Source organism: Poecilia formosa, unplaced genomic scaffold (genome assembly GCF_000485575.1).
Source record: "Poecilia formosa unplaced genomic scaffold, Poecilia_formosa-5.1.2 Scaffold54, whole genome shotgun sequence".
NCBI lineage: Eukaryota > Metazoa > Chordata > Actinopteri > Cyprinodontiformes > Poeciliidae > Poecilia > Poecilia formosa.
The window spans coordinates 643,974-662,538 of record NW_006799993.1 but is presented as its reverse complement, the minus strand read 5'-3'; the positions used below and the strand labels follow the sequence as shown (position 1 = coordinate 662,538).

General features: G+C 38.4%; 1 protein-coding gene across 2 annotated transcripts; it reads right to left on the bottom strand.

The window, feature by feature from the left end:
• Positions 1-53: 53 nt before the first annotated feature.
• Positions 54-17,621, bottom strand: LOC103138728 (uncharacterized). 2 transcript variants are annotated; one of them, XM_007553053.2, is made up of 9 exons: positions 17,144-17,618; positions 15,849-15,879; positions 11,459-11,545; positions 9,600-9,720; positions 6,814-6,844; positions 6,325-6,433; positions 3,270-3,433; positions 3,030-3,162; positions 54-1,645 (listed from the first exon to the last, which is right to left on the bottom strand). In XM_007553053.2, exons 1-9 carry the CDS (start codon positions 17,294-17,296, stop codon positions 1,440-1,442), a joined length of 1,035 nt encoding a protein of 344 aa, XP_007553115.1. In that variant the 5' UTR covers positions 17,297-17,618; the 3' UTR covers positions 54-1,439. The 2 variants fall into 2 exon arrangements, with proteins under 2 accessions (XP_007553115.1, XP_016527503.1); XM_016672017.1 differs by having other exon boundaries at positions 1,553-2,725; positions 17,144-17,621.
• Positions 17,622-18,565: the final 944 nt, after the last annotated feature.

The following is an 18,565-nucleotide window of genomic DNA, read 5'->3' as shown; positions in this document are numbered from 1 at the left end:
CAGGAGTTTGGAATCGGAGTTACACCGATATCAGGTGAGAAAATAGAAAACAATGAAAGTAAAAGTATATTTTGGGATTTTTGAATTGATACACACAGTAGAAGACAAACATATATATACATAACAGGTGAGATTCAAGGGTGAGGGGCATCAGGCAGTTGAGAGGGGGAGATTTATTAAAACTATCATCCTTCATATACAGTGCCTTGCAAAACTATTGACCCTCACCATGACATTTTGCAACTGTACAGCAAGAAACTTCAATGTTTTTTTGTTGGGATTTTATGTGATGGACTTGACAAAATATAGAGTATTGTGGAAAGGATAGGAAACGATGCGTGGTTTCCAATATTCTATATAAGTAGAAGTCAAAAAAAACTAAGGGTCAGTTTGCAGATGAGTTTAATTGAGAGGGACCCAGAGGAGAGAGAGGAAGTGAGTACTTGCAAATATGTGGCAAAAATACTCTGATATTCATAAAGGACGCCAGGAGTATCAGAGAAAAACAAGCACAGATGTGACATAAATCTGACCTCGTCTAGCCCCTATTACTTTGATACCTCTAAATTAAATCAAGTGCAGCCAAAGTACCTTACACTCTCTATGTTTATATCCAAAGGAATGTAGAAATCATGGATTATTCTCGTTCCACTTCACAATCTTGTGTTGCTCCATCACTTAAAATCTTAATAAGCAGATAAAGGATGACAGAAAAGAGCATGTAATGGCTTTTTGCAAGGCACTGTAGTTTAAGTATATTCTCTTTGATTAACTAGAATGTGCTGCAGATGTTACATCCCGGAAGGAACGGACAGACAAGAAAGAATAAAGTGTTTTCCCTCCCATTTAACTCCATAGTATGAGGTGATGTAGCCCTGTGTTCACCTTCTAACGGATCAACACCAAACACCCGATTCTTTGCCCTGCAGACGGGCACTTCTGAAACATTTTCCAACAGCTCTACATTCGTGAATATGGAATTACAAGGCTAAATACTTAAATAGTGATAGACCTTATTATATTGAGCCATATATACACATTCATTTGTTTGGGATATATTAGATACACAAATTGTGTTCTGTAATAAAATAAATATTTGCATTCCTTTGGAAACATCCACTCACAGGCAAAAGACTTTAACCTGAACTGAAGGATGAAATCATTGTGGGGAACATGTGAGCATCATAGTTGCAAATGTGCAAAACTATTTTCACAACTTACATATGGAGTGGCATATCCAAACTGTAGTGCATACGTAGATACATACATACAGAGATGGAAGCTACATGTTTCTGGGATTAAACATATTCCCTTTTCAGTGGGGGAGAGGTGCAGAGGTACCACTGCAGAGCCTTGCAACATGGCTGAGCTGTTTGTAGGCTTAGGCCTATATATAAAAACAAGAAAAGCTCCATGTCTCCATCTGTGGTCTGTCACAGTCACTGCATGGTCAGCCATATCCAGCAGCCCCACAGGAGCTGCTTCATGTGAACCAGGTAGACGGCCAAAGCAGCCTCCAGCTCCTCGCATGCTCTCTGCGGCCGCCTGCGGTCGGTGCAGTACATCGCAACGCCGAGGAATGACATGAGCAGGAAGAGGCAGGTGAACAGAGCAAGATGGGGCCGGGCCGGTGTCGTCTCATAGGCTGAAAAATGAGAGCACGTTGTTAAGTGTTTTGGCTTGTAAATGGCGAGCATTTAAATGAAAATGTGCAAAAGACTTTCTTTTTGGATCCAAGAAGCACAGAATAGAAAAAAAAGATGAGTGCCTCCAATCAAAAGGCAAATAATATCAAATTTTAGTAATTTTAAGAAAGTGTTTTCTCTAAAAACAGGAAGTGCCTAATGGGTTATTGCGCTACACAGTTTTCTTTAAAAAAATGAGCTTTCTAACCGTCTATATATTATATTGATAAGGTCAATGAAAGTAAAGCGTAGAGGATATATTTCTCCTCATGTACCAAAAATAATCTTCCTTATGTTCCCTAACTGTTAAGGGAATGAACAACAAGCTAGCTGGACCAGATAGCTTGCACAGGAAATCAACAGCTAGACCACCAACCCAACTGCAGCTGTTGGTTGCAAAAATATTGTTTACTAGGTAAAAAAAAACACTTTGTTTTACAACAGGCTTTTAGTCTGCGTATTCTCTGTCAGTACAAAACATCGGGTGATGTCTGCAGATTGCATTAAATCATGAACCTCTCTCTCCTCCAGCATGTTTAGAAAACAACAATTATGAGCTTCAGGTTATAATTTCTCCCAATGAAGAAGAGGGTGCTTGACTCAAAGGTTGAAGTAATTTTTGGGATACAATCTTCTATGTGTATGATTGATTTTTTATTAATTTAATTTACTGCTTATTTCTGTAAAATTAATGTTCTTCTCTGAATTGAAACGATATCAGCCAGTGTAAGGAACAAAACTGCCATGACCTCCAAATCTGAAAAATGATGTTACATGCCCTTTGACTACAAATTAACCATTTTAGTACAATTTGTGATATTTATGTGCCTCAGATTCTTAAAAACAAGGGAGTATCAGTGATTAGTGTAACCACAGTGTCCACATCAAGCAAAAGTAGCTTGTAACAAATCATGAAAGCTAAATTATGTGATGATTTACGGTAGATATTGGCAAAGACTTTGCAGTGCTGTTGGTGCTCCCCCATGCAACTCGGTGCTCCTTTTGAATAAACTTACCACCTAGAGGGTCACAGTAAATATCTGTGAAGCCAACAGAGAATAGATTTTGTGTCAACACAAGCCAACTTCAATGATATGCACCAGCTACAAATCAGTTATTGTGGTCTGACAGTCCACTTTCACTCAGGACTTAATGTACTGTCATTTGCATTGCAAGATTTATTTGCTCTCTCATGTTTGGTCGCTTACGCATTCCTATGCTTGAGTGCATTTTCTTAATTAAATTCCTGTGAATGTGCAGCTGACAATGACAAATATCATGAAATAAACTTTTAAGAGTCGTGCAACTGAACTCTGCAAAGTGTTAAAAGTTGACTTTTCTCACCGTGTACTGTGGTCTCCGGCTCCCTGAATCGAACCCTGCGCTCGCCCTTCCGTCTGTGGTTGGTTTCTGCGTCTGACCCATAATTGGGACTTGGCCTCTTTTGAATGGAGGTAGGGACTTTGACACTGGTTGCCTACATTGAAATTAACTCAACATGAATATTCTGCACAGATAACAGTTCAACGAGACAAATAAATGAGAAATAACACATGTATTTTGTGAACAAGTCCCCACCCCTACCTTAGGATTTGGCGTGTCTTCCTGCTGGTGGTGGGCATCTTTTCTGTGACGCACCTCGCAAACTTTCTCGCGGTGGGAATGAGGAAGACAGTTGACAGTGTCTCTGAGGGACTCTGCAGCAGCGAAGCGTTTGGACAGCGCCGACACGCACTGGCCCAGAGAGTCTAGAGGGAATACCATGATCACACTGTGCATGAGCAGGGAGCTGATTCATGTTAATGTCTGAGGTAAAGGCGGAGAGAGTGAACCGAAGGTAAATGTGGAACATGCAAATGTGTCCCAACACAAGAGACAGGATGTTAACCCTTGCATGCTGCAATTGTTCTGCTATTGTTCAGCACCAAAGTGTGAATTTCCTTCTGGGATTAATAAAGTATATTGTGTTCAATTCAATTGAATATTTGGGAAGGGATCAACAAACAATGAAAATGCAACTATAGATAAAGATTGTAGAAGCAGTTTATCTGATTTTCTAAACAACTATTAGTCCTTAATAATGTCGTTAAATATCTGAGCAGCAAATGAGTTTTATCTATATCTTTCAACAAAAAAACAATGAGCAATGTGTGTTAGAGACTTCATTTCTTTCTTTTTTCTTTTTTACTTTCTAGGATGTAGTGATCTTGCCATCCATTAAAAAAACTCTTCATAATGTTCGCGGTTGTTTTCTTACTGGTGTATAATATTTCCTTAGCTGATACTTCAGCCACTGGTGCAAACTGAAATCTTAGGAACCCTTATAGTATTTAGGAGCCTCTATCCTGATTGTGAGGTAGCTTTAATGTTTCTTTTTTGTCAAAACTACTGAATCACAGCATGGATAAAGTGTATAATAAAAGCTTGTGTTTTCTTTTCGACAGCTCTCACTCCATGTTGAGCTGTTATAACATGGCCTTTAACGGTAACCATGAAATGTTAGTTAATACAAAGGGTGGATTATTTGTTGACTGAAAAATGCAAATGATTCAAGAGATCATGTTACACTGATTAAAAGAACTGAAGTCATTGCATCAGAGGTTTTGTTGATTTATTTAATTACCTGGCAGATAACAACTCCTTATTGTTCGTGGCACCCAACAGGGGTCAGTGTTGGGCACTAGATTGACTAAATTTGTTTGTTTTATAAATCAAGAAGAATTTAGCTCATCCAAAGACAACTAGAGAACTAATTGTACTGATTTGCTGAATTTACTTGGTGTGATGACCATACTAAAACATACAGGCTTTAAATTTTATTTAAATAAAAACAGTAAGTTAAAAAAACAACTAATTACTATTTTCTATATTTTTTTTCCAAAAATACTTCCTGAATAATGTTAACAAGTTTGAAGTAGATTCAGTTTAATAAACTGAAACTGAATTGAAAAGTTTGCTGGTCTACTAAGTCTCAAAAGCTCAAAACCTCATAAGTTATCTCTACATTTAGCTATAGTCCTGTATTTCCACACTTAATCTGACAAAATGCTTTGGGTTAACTTGTGTCTAAGGTCTATTAAGATGAATAAGCCTAAAAATAACAGAGAGAGACTACAGTCATGTCGGGGGAACAAACTTGAATCAGAAGTCAAAACAAACAATGATAAATCCTGTAGATGATCTAGAAGGCTTAGCCTGGAATGAGTCTGCTTGTTGCTACAGGGACTTTGGAAACATGAGTCTGGTTTCTATTTATGAGCGAAACGAATCTGAATCGATCGAAAAGCCTTGAGGCAGTCTCTGCAGTTGGCAATTTTGAACTACACAACTTTGCAGCAACTTTACATTCACAGAGCCATTTAAAATACACAAAAGTGATAAAAAAATTCATCTTTTTTGTTTTTAATTAAAATGATAATTCAAATTGTCTTTTATTTTTACAGATAGATAATCAGATTACGGAAACAGAGTGTTTATGTTAAAAAAAAAGTGAAATAGATTGATAAAGAAATAAAATATATTTTAGCTTTTATCCATTTGGAGCCCATTTATGTAGATTTGTTACAAATTATCCAAATTATATGATGTATTGTGTTTAAAAGGAGTTAACCGTTGTCCAACACGTCATGGGGATACAAACATGATGAAGTCTACAACTTCATGTGCATTTGGAGTATCTCTATTAAACTAATAGAGATACTCTGGTTTGTTTAGAAACTCTCCTCTATGGTTGGATTAAAATAACTATGCAAAGATAGTGTGGAAAAATCGTTGCAAATTAGCAAACACTTAAAAGCAGTTGATGAAATGAATGGCACAAGTTGGTTTGAACAGCTTTTTCCCCTTTAACTAATCAAATAATGACCCAAAAACGTAATGCTATATTAACTTGGGTTATCTTTGGGTTAACGATAAGAGACTAAATACTTTCTGACAACAAGCAGTAACAAAAAAATAGAACAAACATCGATTTATTTCATTTAAATTTGTGCTTTCCTGAACACCAGACGACATTTCGGTGAAGCAAGACCTTGTTTATAATGTTCTGTGGTGAGGAATAAAGGATTCTGACAAGCTTTCTAGCACTACATGTATATTGCTGTGTCTCTTTGATGCTGTACAAAGTACAGCTACCATTTGGCTCCACTGCTTCAGAAAGCTGACTTAGCAGCCTGGGTGATTTTAATGTACTACTCTTTTTACAACACAGCAGTCCTCACAAAAATGCAGAGTTAAGAAGTTGGAAGGAAGAAAGAAAGAGAGCGAGAGAGTCTTAGGCTTTGCAAGTGCAAGCGAAGCATGCTCACGACGCAACAAATTGTGGCCTCAAACTGTCAGAGAGCCACATATCTGCTTGTTGTTCTGCATAAAACTATTTCTGTGTTCAACACAACTGCAAGTGTTTATTAATTTAACATTTTCACTGCTTGACATTCTCCGCAGAAGCACTTCAGATCAGCTGTGCATTTTCACAGACACTGCCGCTGAACAATGTTAACAGGCGTCTCCCACTAGTTACACACCCATGTTTGATTTACAGCAGCTATTAAGTTGTGTATTTTAAGCATCTCTGTTTCAACATTTCCTTGGAAAGAGAGTTATGTTTACTTTCCCTCTTCTGCAACATTTGAGTGTTTACCTGAGTATTCAGTCTTGCCGATCTCAGCATAGACGGTTGCCATGAGCTCCAGGCTTCTGGCTGTTATTGGATGGTCGTTACCAAAGGTCCTCTGATGAATCTTTGTAGCCTAAATCACACAGACAAAGGAAACAAGAAGACAATGTAGAGAAGCCAAAACATGTAACATACCCATACTTTTTCACTCCAGTAATTAGACGAGAAGGAGCATTTTGAAAACAAAGAATTAATCTAAACCAACATGCAAAAAAAAAAAAAAATGCCAGTAATCAAAGTGAGTGTATATGAAAAGTGAATAACTTTTTTTGAGATCTTTGGGAGAGAGGAAGGACTCTACCTTAGCTAAAATTTTAAATTGGAAGAAACCTGCTTTTACAATGGAGCTAATGAACTTCTCAAATTAAAAAAAAAGAAAGATTTTGTCCAAATCAACAATATTCTTTATATATGCAAAGGCAGAAAAAGCAGTAATGAAATTCCCAAACATACCTTACCGCTGTATTCTAGGGCAAGATGTGGTCTAAGAAGAGAAGAGAGAAAATTAGAATTACACAAGAATTTCAATATATTGTCTCTGTTTGTAATAATAATAATAATAATAATAATAATAATAATAATAAATGTTAAAAATGAGTATTTGCAGGGACACTACCAGTAGGAAGTTCACCACCAAATCAGTTGCAGTGCTAAACCAGTGCAACCGCTTACTTAGCATCAGGTATTCCTGTTTCCACAGGAATAAACTCACAAACTCAGGCATCCATAAACGCTGTTTATGGATGCCTGAGTTGATGAGGCATGTGTTTAATACTTGATAGGTATAATCATTTGTTATGGGTCTCTTTTAAGATGAAAACAGTACAAACAAAGAGCTTCACTATGAACTGCAGGTAGGATTAGTATTAGTTTAACTTGAGCTCACTGCCTCTTATCTTAAACTTGTTTATTTTATTATCATCTGACATTGTTTGAGCAGGTCATTGTGCCACGTTGAGCTGTGTAAACAGCAGATATATTCCAGTGAATCCACAAATGTTTCAGACATGTTTTTGTTTTGTTTCCCTGCTGTTTAGATGTTGATTTAGAAAACCAGAAGGGAGCAGATCTTTACTAACTGGGAAAAATATGACTCTTGAGTTTATAATTTGCTCTGATCAGTTTTTAGATTTTCATTTTAAGTGCTTCTTTTAAAAAAAATCCTTAAGTAATAGAGAGATATCTTTGTGCTTCTTTAGAGTCATAAAGATAGGATATCGTTAACGCACTGATGTTTGACAAATAATTAAATGTGACCTACAATGTGGAAGCTGTTGTTCAAACCAGCAGAGCACTTGAGTTTCACAGTTTGGATCATAACAGCAGGACATTTGAGCACGTGCGCGCCGTGAGCGGACAACACAGCTGTAGGCATGCAGGCGCCTCGTTGAGGACGTGGAGACCTTTCGTTTCTGCCAGCGCTGCCGCCTCCTAACCTCCAGGGAGAATTATGGAAGGAATGCTGCTTACAGGTTGGTTTGCTTTCTCATGCTCCCCTGTCGGTGTCCTGTCAAGTGCTAAGCTAAGTGAACGTGATGGGTTTCATTGAAGACCTGCCAGTTGTTCCATGCATACCTGCCCTGAAAAAGTCAATGAAGGGCATTCGTGGCCCTCACAGCCAAGCATGTGCCTGCAGATGTAGAGCAAGCTGTGTTTAGTGCTCAGCTTGTAGGAACCAGGTGCCAGATTCATACAAATTCATCATTTCAAAAGCTGTCATACTTTTCATACCGGTCTTCAAATGTTCTGTAAATCTGAGTGCAAAAGCTTTATACCACAAATGTGTAGTGATTATAATATGATTGTTTTGTTTTTACGGTCCAAAAATCATAAAACAACATAATGCTAAAATCTTTCATGTTTATGTTTCTGGTTTGCGTTTTGGCTAAGTTAGGTCAGCTCTGCTTTAATAAAAATCTAATTAGTCAAATTAGTTTATAATGAGCCGGTTGATATGAAATCCTCACCAGATGTCAGTAACAACACAAGGAAACCAGTGCATATAAATCCATAAATTGGATGCCAAGTAATGGCATAGAAATTACATAAACATAAGTATGGAATAGGCTTACAGAAATAAGCAAATACTGAATAAAAGCCTGTTTTTGATAATGATCACCTCAATATATCTCCCATTTCTTTGTACGTGTAAATTACTTGAGTTGCTACCTGATTATAAATATATTCAAATGTTGTGTCCCATTAGCTTTTCCTCTCCATGAGAAAGTCTCTGTCAAAAGAAATCCTTACCCTAAAATATTAGGGACCAGTTACAGATTGTTATGTATAAGGAAGAAGGCCTGAGACTTATATTAGATCTAGCCAGAGCATCGAGGGATCATTTTCTTACATGCAGAGGCCAAGGAGAGTTTACATGTTTTCCAAGCTTTCCGGCCTTTTTTGGGTTACATTTCCAAAGCGCAGAGGAGCAATGCAAGAGGAGAATCAAATTCCTGTGTCCTTATTTAGGTGGAAACCCGAGCCACACCAGCATAGCCATGCTCAGTCATTACCATCTCATTTATGTTTAACCACTGTATGCTCCTTGCATTAATTAAGCGCAGTGACCAGCACACCACCGTGCAAACATTCCACCCTCTGTCACCCTCCACAGCAATCAGGTTAAATGGCCTTTTCTCAGCAACGACAACAGAGGCAGAGAAAATAAGGCGCATGGTACGGCCTGAACAAAGTACCAATGCCACTGGAGACACCGGATACAGGCAGAGAGAGCAGAGTCTTTTTCCTCATTATATGCAAACACATTCAACTCATTCTCTATAAGTGGAAAATATGTCCTATAGAAAGCCTAATATATCTATTTGTAATTTCAAATTGTTTAGGAATGATTTTGGCTAATTGTGTATTGATAGATTCTTGAAATGATTTTTTTTCTTTCTTTTTTGCAAGGCAGTGAATCTCCATTGAAATTCAGCAACCCCCCTCCCCCTCCCACACAGCAAAAGTCTAATTATTTATATTTATATCCTGAATTTTTAGGGCCTAATTCTACATCGGTTTTGCGAGGCAAATAAGAAAAGGCAACAGAACCATCCAGCTTCCAATATGATGTTCGGATTATTTAGAAAATAAAAATCTAAGCATCACAATAAAATTATATAGTTTGTGACGGTAAATCCAACCACAATGAGCCTGTTGAGTCGTTAAACCTGCAAAACGTCTTTCACTTCATTAACTGCTTTACATTTCAGGCCTCAGCAGGACACAGTTTTACCTACTGTTTGCTCATGATGCAGAGCTGAGCCAGCCGTTCGAGGTGTTGCGCTTGAGAGGCCTGCTCTGAAAGCTCCTCTGGGTTTGTCCATCCTGCAGAGCCCAGGGTGGCCTCCTCCTGAGGCCCTGTTACCGAAACACAGGGCATGGAGTAAGTCAGTCAGTAGTGAGCAAAGTCCCCCTGTGTTTTTCAGTCTTCCCAATCCACACGGAGGGCAAAAGATAAATTTCAGCAACCAACTATCAGCCTGTCTGACACCGCTGCAGACTATAAGCTTGAAATGTGACGAGGATCCAACTGAGGGCCGGAGACAAGAGAGCAGAGATAAGCACAGCAGGGAGCAGATAAGGGCGTCAGACAACACGGTTTCCACGCCCACGATGAGAAGCACACAGTGACGAACCACAAACAGAAGGAGAGCACATTACGCACACAAAGCACATACGCTATCAATACCACAAGTGAATGAAAACAAATCAGTGGTGCAGGCAAAGGCTTCCTACTCAATTTGAATCCAAATACAGTGATAAACATGTCAGCTGTCAGAAAGGAAATACACCGAGGTGGATAAGAAAAATGGCTTCTCTGAAGAAGTCTACCATCCAACCTGAGTCAGTGCTGATTCAGGTGCTTCGGTTAGCTGGAGTGACACAGTTCCTAATGAAAAAATGTGACCATTTGTCTCCCACTACGCCTGTCCCTGACCTCCTCCACCAAGCCCACACAACGCTGCTCTGCTGCCTCAGCAGCAGACGGCGGGGAACAGGCAGCCGTCTGGAGCGGCGAACGAAGCAGGTGATGAATGACTGACCTAGGCTAGCTCTGACTGCTCGACACAAGACACCCCCAAGTTTATCGTAAAACGAGATAAAGCTGTCAATTTTGAAATATTTAAATGTCAGACTTGTTGATTTTTTCAGAATTACATGTCGTATCACACATCTTATTTTAGCAAACCAGTTTATACCCAAGGTGACATCAAAAATCGTTGAGTGAAGAAAACACAAAGTTTTTAGCGAGGTGTTAAAAATAGTCTTCAGACAAAGAACAAAAGCTGTAGGAAACTAGAAATGAAGCTGTACTTTCCATGGAGGCAGAACAGACATTTGTTTTTTGTCTTGTAATTGGAACCTGGATTTTCCAAGCTCTCAGTTAGAAATTCAAAGAATGTATATGAAAGCTGAGACTAGAAGCACACATTATGCTGCACAATGTCTTTTGTTATCACCTGGTAGCTAACAGCAGTACGCGCTGCAATAATGAACAAAGCCGATGTGACCAAGCACTATTCAGATGCGAGGTCATTTCCAGATTTAAGCTCCAACTTCCAAAACACAAACCGTTTAAGGCATCAGCATTGGAACGGGAAGCTAAACCTGTTCTGTCTTAACCTTTTAAAGAATCAAATATTAGTAAAAACATTTTAATTGCAGAGCTGTGTAACTTGTCAGTCACCACCATGTTTTCTGTTTGGTGCGTTTTAGTGTATGTAAATGAAAGCTCTTAAAAGAAAGAAACCAGAATCAACTAAGATTGATACCGGCACGTCAGAAATCAGCCACATCCGTTACTTGTGGATCCTTACAGTTTTATACTGACCAAAAGACTAAATTCCTATGATATTGTTATTATTCAGCAAACATTTTAAAGCTACTTTCTTAAAGTGTTGTTTTCTAAATATGAGCTGCCAAATCTCATACACGTTACCTGGAAATGTAGATCATTGGAAATTCTTGGAAGTCAGAGCCAAACACCACAAAATCAAAGTCCACTATTGCGCAGTACATTATCTGTGCGCGCGCTCATTTTCCTAGAAATCTTCCCTGAAAAGTGGATCTTTAAAAAAAAAAAAAAAATACTCACCTGGGCTCCCCTGAAGAGCGGTGAGCTCGATCAATGCCACTTCGTAGAACATCTTTTCAGCCTGGATGAACTGGAGGGCCTTCCCATCTGTTTATATAGGTGAAGGACTGGTCTCAGATGACAACAGGATTAGTCAGTTGTGGGAGTTAAAAACAACCGTCACGTTTCTTTTTTTCCGTCCCGCTGGACAACAGCCATTCAGGCCAAACAGAAGGCGTAGCAATCCAAAGCAGGCTGTTAATCTCGTCGTGTGGATCTTAAAGTTCAGATTTAGTGTCTGAATCACACATTGCATTCGAGAGCAAACAAATCTCTTACTGCATTATATCCTTACTTCAAAGCCGGTTTTAATCTTTTAAGTTTCTAATTTCAGTTCAAATTCTTTGTAAAAGATTTTGACAGGAGTTTTTTTTTGTTATTGTTCCCATAAAAAGACTCTATGAATAACATCCTAAAAATAGCTCACTTTGCAAAAGCATTCAGGGCACTTAGTGTACTTGCCACTGAAAAGAGACACCGTTGATGCACGTCAGATTATTATGATGACCAATGGAACTGAGAGTGCTTAAAATAAATCCACCAGTCTCTTTTTAGGTGTCCTACTTAACATCAGATTTCCCATGTTGTAAAAATTACAACCAAAACATGTTAGTTTGTATCAGTTCTGTGACTCCACATCAAAATTACACCAAAACATCAACAAGGTTAAAAATACAAACAATAGATTTTTCTCTTCTGAAGAGCAGGAGGGTTGCCTGATTTTGTTGCATGCACAATAATAACCATAAAACTTTACATCTAAATAATAATAATAATAATAATAATAATAATAATAATAATAATAAACTTATCTGCAAACCAATAAATGGACAAAATGGAGCACACATTGCTGTTCTAAACTATTAACAACCCTTGAACATTTTGACATTTGCCACATACTTCTTATTAAAACCTGTTGACAGCTTCCAGAAGTCACCCAATTGGTACAATAATTCAGTCTCAGCATAAATAGCACCTCAGATGTTCATGAGAGAACAGCATTATGAAAGCCAGGTAACTCAGCAGACACCTCAGAGAAACTGTTCTGGAGAGGTTCAAGGTCCATTTAGGGTTTGAATTTATGTTTGTGGTTCATCGCTGCGACAACCCACAACCGAAAGAGGAGCACAGTAAGCAAACAGAACACATATACTACCAATACCACAGTCAAGTAAAAATGAATCAGAGGTACAAGCAAATTGTTTCCTGCCTAATTAGAATCCAAATACAGTCATAGAGCCGAAATACAGTGAGGTGTGTAAGAGAAACGGCAGCTCTGACCCAGGAGAAGTACGGTTCAACCTGAGCAAGCAGTTGGACCTAGAGCAGCTGTAGGGTGGGCCATCTGTGCAGGAGAATAAAGGGGATGAGGCATTGCCCAAGGTTGGCGCTCTTCTTCTTCTCACTGCTATATTTAACTACCCCGAAGCACAGCGATCCATCAACAGGAACCATGCACAATCTTTTCCTGGGAACAGCCTCTGCTCCGAACTGGTAATTGGACGCCATTAAAAAAAATAAAACAAAAGCTTGCATTAACACTAGAAACTTCAAAGGCCAATCCGCTCACACGTGCCACGAGACCCAGGTGTAAACTGAAATGACCTCCTGGGGAAACAACTAAACTTTAAACTAAGAAACCATTAAAAAAATAGTTTTGAACATAAATTATGGAGACACTCAACAAATGTGATTGAATTCTAAAAAAGCAGGAGTAGGTTTGTAACTGAGACATAAATCATGCCAAACATTGTTTAAGCAAAACAAAACTAAATGAGCAACCTTTAAATCTATCTGAATAAGGCAAAATGCAAACCATGTTGCATTCTGGAACCAGAAATTGTTTCAAGTTAAATTAAAGTAATTATTATTTTGTCATTTCATCAACTAGACTGAACTGATTTCAGCAGCTCTGCAAGGTAAATGTGCTCAACATTCACACTGTGATCAAAGTAACTGTTTTTAAAGTACATTTAAACAAGAAATATACAGTATTTGACACTACTGAGGGTGATTGATTTTGCCATCAAAATTCAAACGTTTTCCAACAAAAGTCATGACATAAAGAAATTTTTAAATTGGATTTCACTAATACTAAAAATCCCTCCTAAAGAATGATGCAGATTATTTTTATTTTAATCTCTACTACAACACAGCGGCTACAATTTGTGTCCCATTTATTTGTGTGCAGATTGGTCTTTCACATCAGCAGGGAATTAGGCTATTTGAATATTTAAATTCTTTTTTTTTTTCCCCCCAGGTCATGCATTTATATCCTGCATAGAGAAACATGAGAGAAGAAGCTGGTATTTTTGCTCTCATAAAACATTTGTGTGAAACTATAAAGTTCCCACATCCTAGTTCCTGTTTGGACAGACTGACCTATAACCTTCTTCCCCAGAATGCAGCTGCAAAAAGAGAACAGCTCTACTACTTCTGCTCATGTGATGGATGTGAAAATTACTACAGTGCCTTCCAAAATATTCACGTCAACTGAATATCTTGCACTTTTCTTCTCGGTACAACCATAAACCTCAAGCAGCCTCAACCTCAAATCTTGAGTAGACCATAGCCTTTTAAAGTGATATAAAAGAGTCCACATAGGTAATACAACAATTCTATAAATCCAGCAAAACTAACAGGTTCATTGGAGAACATTAAAGAACAAACATGATTATAAAGGATTAAGGAAACAGCAGAAGGGGAAGGATAAAATTGTGAAGTTTAAAGAAGCATTTCAGCCCCGTTCAGACAATCATGTAGGAATAGAAGGCGTGTGCCACATGGTAACTCTAGTGGAGCTGCACAGATCTACATCTCAGGTTGAAGTAACAGAACACATCGCTCCCCATGCTCAAACACAGGTAGTTTAGTTCCTACAATCAACTCTAAATGAGCTTTTGGTTCTTTATTTCACTATGGATCCTGTTTTCATGTGTTTGCTCCCAAAACCAAAGAGCTGGAACTGCAGAATCGTGTCCTAAAATTCAAGCATTATCACGAGTTTTTAACTGGACTGGATGTTTTGTGTCTGTGTGCTGTTTTAAATCCAAGTCTCTGATGACTTATTGGTTTCAGTTATTTTAATCTTTTATTTGCACATTTCTTTTTAAGCCTTCTTCTGTTTTATGAAATATGTTGCATGAATAATATTGACTTGACAGGTCATTCATTGGTCATTCACGGTTCTAGTTTTCATGACAATGAAAGAAGAAAAATGTTAGTTTTTTTTTTTTTAAGAAAGTGATGAACAGTTTCATTTGCACAAGCCATAATGGAATGGTTTAGATCCAAGCATATCCATGTTTTTTTCTTTGTTTTTCTTATTTTTTTACAGACATAATCCTATTGGAAATCTGCGTCAATATTGAAAAAAAGTGTTGTTTAAATGTGCTCTCTATCCAATTGTACAGAGCTTCACCTATTTTACAAAGATTATGGAAGAAGTTATTGACACTTTGCATTGGTCTGTAACATAAAATCTCAGTAAAATACACTGATGATTCAAGTTGCTACTATAAGATTATTAACACTATATTTAAATTCATTGTAGCTTGGTTTTAACAATTATTATTATTTCAACTGTTATTATTAATACTACAGGACATTCTTATGGCTGTAATGTTACACTAACAGTAAGAGAGTGTTACTCTACTGTACATGAAACACACCAATCTGACCTGACAAAACCCATTACTATTAATGAGCTTATGTAACTCAAAAGATTTAACTCTGTCATGGTGTCCTGAGCAGGCTGGGAGGTTGCAGTGCGATAGCCACTGATAGACCTAAAATCTGCAAATGAACCTGTTTTAGACAGAGATGGGTAGAGCCATGCTGGGGTGGATAACCTGAGCTGGCTAAATTAAGCACAGAAGTATCTCTGTAACAAGGAGACGAGCAGCGAGGGTAATATATCCTGAAACAGAACACCTTTCTATTATCTCAGTGTCCTGTACTGCTGTAGTTTATAGTGGCAGTGAAGTGGAAATCCATGCATGCGCGTCTCGGCGCAGATGCAGGTTAATTAGTGCTCTCCCATTCTGTTGTACTGAGATAAGAGCCCACAAATCCTCTTAAGAGACACACACACCTTCTGAGTGACACACAAAGCATGTGGCATTCTGGGACAAATGGGTTATTATGAACTTGTCCAGAGACATCCGCTCATCCCATTCTGCTTAAATTACTTTCTATATATATGGTCTACATCTTCCATTGTCCTGGAATTTGCTGCATGTTTGCCTCACAAAGTAAAAAAAAAAAAAAAGGTATTTTAGTTTGCTTTCTGTGACAAGTGTTGATTTAAAAAAACAACATGAGAAACAAGACAGACTTTTAGGAAGGATACAGTTCTTTTCAGTGATGAACAGTTCAGCAATCTGTGAAGTATAGAAAAAACAACCAACAAACACGGTTAAGTATTGAATATTCAATTTTCAACAATTTTACGATTTATGCCGTTTGCAGACGACAGAGTTATATTTTGTTGTAAGGGCTTCTCACTACGTCCTACACTACCCCTGTCCCCACTGTTGCCCCAAAAAATAGGACAATCTGGTGGTTTTAAAAATTTACTTTATGTAAAGTAAAACACAGTTTCTTGTTCTTGGTCATTCTAGTGTAACTCTAAATTCAAACTTTTGAAACATGTTTTTTTTTTTTTTTTTTTTCAGGATGTTTGAAATCAAATGTTCTCATGTAAATATCAATATACACACCGGGAGTCACATACATTTTGGAAGATAAAAAAAAATATTGAAAAATTCTGCTGCATCAGCATTACAGCTTACTCAAAGTAATATCTTTACCAGGTGTTTTTACAGAACTGTAGTAGAAGTGTGATTCAAATATCCCAACAACAATATTATTTGATCTCATCCTGTGATATGCAGATTCTTCACTCACTGCATTCTTGAAACTGAAGTTGATGGCATAAGTTACTTTTTAATTAATTTGGCGAGTAATAATCTGAATGCACTCTTGAATTACTGACATTTAATTCCCGGTAAGTCAGCTGACCCCTGACTTAAAAAGTAAGATGAGAAAATGACTATAGGAAAATGTATACACCTCATCCTGACACAGCAGAAGAATGTGGATCCCACACCTTTGACTCTAATATATAGGATAGTACTGCATACACTTCAAAAATGTTTAGTTGTAGGCAGGTCTGGTCAACATCATGCTGTGTGCTGTAAAGCTCTGGAATGGAGGGAGTGTTTTGACTTAAGGCACATTCCTTTATGCACTACAACAGGGGAAGAAATTACAGCTTTGCTATTGTGAAACAAATAACCTGTAAAACACACTGAAATGTAATCAGCTAAAAGTTGATAAAGTACAAAAACATAATTCTCCCAACATAAAAAGAAGACTGTCACTGGACACCTGCTTATCATTCAGCAGCATTCCGGATGGGATGAAGGGGATCTTCCAGAGTCGGCAAGTAAGCACACAACAGCCTGCTCTGTTAAACTCGACATTGGTGCTAAAGATATCAAGGTTAAACATGGCCATTACCGTGGGGTAAGATAACATTATCTATACATAAAGTGATGCAAATATGTCTGCACAGCTGAGCAAACATATGATCCTGCGAGGAGAAAGCTGTACTTGTGCGTGTCCCGCTCCCATCCAGCTCACCTGGTGCAGGCAGTTGGGCAGAGAGGTGAAGCTCTGTACATGGGTCAGTCCCAGAAGACAGCTGAGGAAGCAGTGGAGGGCGGCCTGGTACTCCCCCTGCTGCTGGAGCTGCTGTCCCAGCTCAAACAGGCCCTCCCTCCCCCCGTTCAGCATCCCCAGTCCCAGCCAGAGTCAAAGCTGCCTCCCATCAGAGCTCTCACTGGCCGACGATGAGCTTCTTTCACTTCTGCAGCGAAGCACCACAGGAAGAAGAGCACAGTGGGGGAAATGTTTTTTTTTGTTTGTTTTTTTGTTGTTTTTTTTTAAAGAGTGTTGGCAGATAAACAAACAGAGAAGCTGTTGAAGGAAGCCTGCTGTCTGTCCCGCCCGTGCTCACTAAGTCAAGGACAGGTGGTAAGGAGCAGTGTGAGGTAGTGCCGGCGTCTCACACAGAAAAGATCCATTCTCCTCCCTCCTCTCAGGCTGCACCAGGAAAGGAGGACAGAGGAAGTTGGAGAGCGTTTGCTGTGCGAGTGGCAGCGCTCTGAGCCAATCTCTGCTCTGATTTGACGCGGTAGCTCCACCAGTGTGCCGAGTGTTTCTCCAATCCCTGAGCAGGGGATAGAAGGATGAGCAAAGTGCCTAAGGGAAGTCTTTGTTCGTCTGTAACCTTGTCACATGTTGTGAAAGAACAAACTTTCTTTTCTCTTCTGGAGTTTTTTTTATGTGGTAGACAAACACAAAGCTGTGCATTCTGGATTGATGTCATCTCAGAACAGACCAACAGATCCACAAAAAAAAAAAAAAAAAAAAATGAGTACAAAAAACAGCCACAATACTTAAAGGGGACACATAAAACAAGTGTCCTCTTCAGATGAGATCACCCTTTTCACCTCAACTTAAAATGCAATCTGTCACAATAAACTACCCATCACCTACATGGTGGTGGCAGCATCATGCTGTGCAAATGTTATTTTTTTTAGCATGAATGGGGAAGCTGCTGGGAGTTGACATGAAGGAGGAAATAAATACAGGACAATCCGGAAAGAAAACCTGTTGGGGCTGCAGAAGACCTGAAACCGGGGCAAAGATTTATCTATTAGCAAAAATAACCCATTCCAACAATCATCCGAAACATACAGCCAGAGTTGTAAGGGAATGGCATCAATAAGAACATATTCATTAGAATGACTCAATTAAAGCCCAGATGTCAGAGTAATTGAGGACCTCTGGTAACACTTCAACGTTTCTATTCAGAGATGCATTTCATTCCTTAACCAATCCACAGCATGAGAAGGGCGGAGTAAAGTACTGATTAAAAAAAAAACAAAAAACAAAAAAAACTAAAGAATTAATGGTTTTAATTTATTTTCACAATCACACACTACTTGGTGGAAAATGATTAACTAGAGTTCAAATAAAAATCATGGAGATATGTGAAAG

What these genes read in the sequence shown, in the direction of transcription:
- LOC103138728 (XM_007553053.2), bottom strand. Translation starts at nt 17,296, where the DNA reads ATGCTGAACGGGGGGAGGGAGGGCCTGTTTGAGCTGGGACAGCAGCTC. An exon ending in TGCCCAACTGCCTGCACCAG is followed by an intron (nt 15,880 to 17,143) that starts GTGAGCTGGATG and finishes TATACTTCACAG; the next exon opens with ATTGCTGAACTGTTCATCAC. An exon ending in CCCTAGAATACAGCGGTAAG is followed by an intron (nt 6,434 to 6,813) that starts GTATGTTTGGGA and finishes TGTGTGATTTAG; the next exon opens with GCTACAAAGATTCATCAGAG.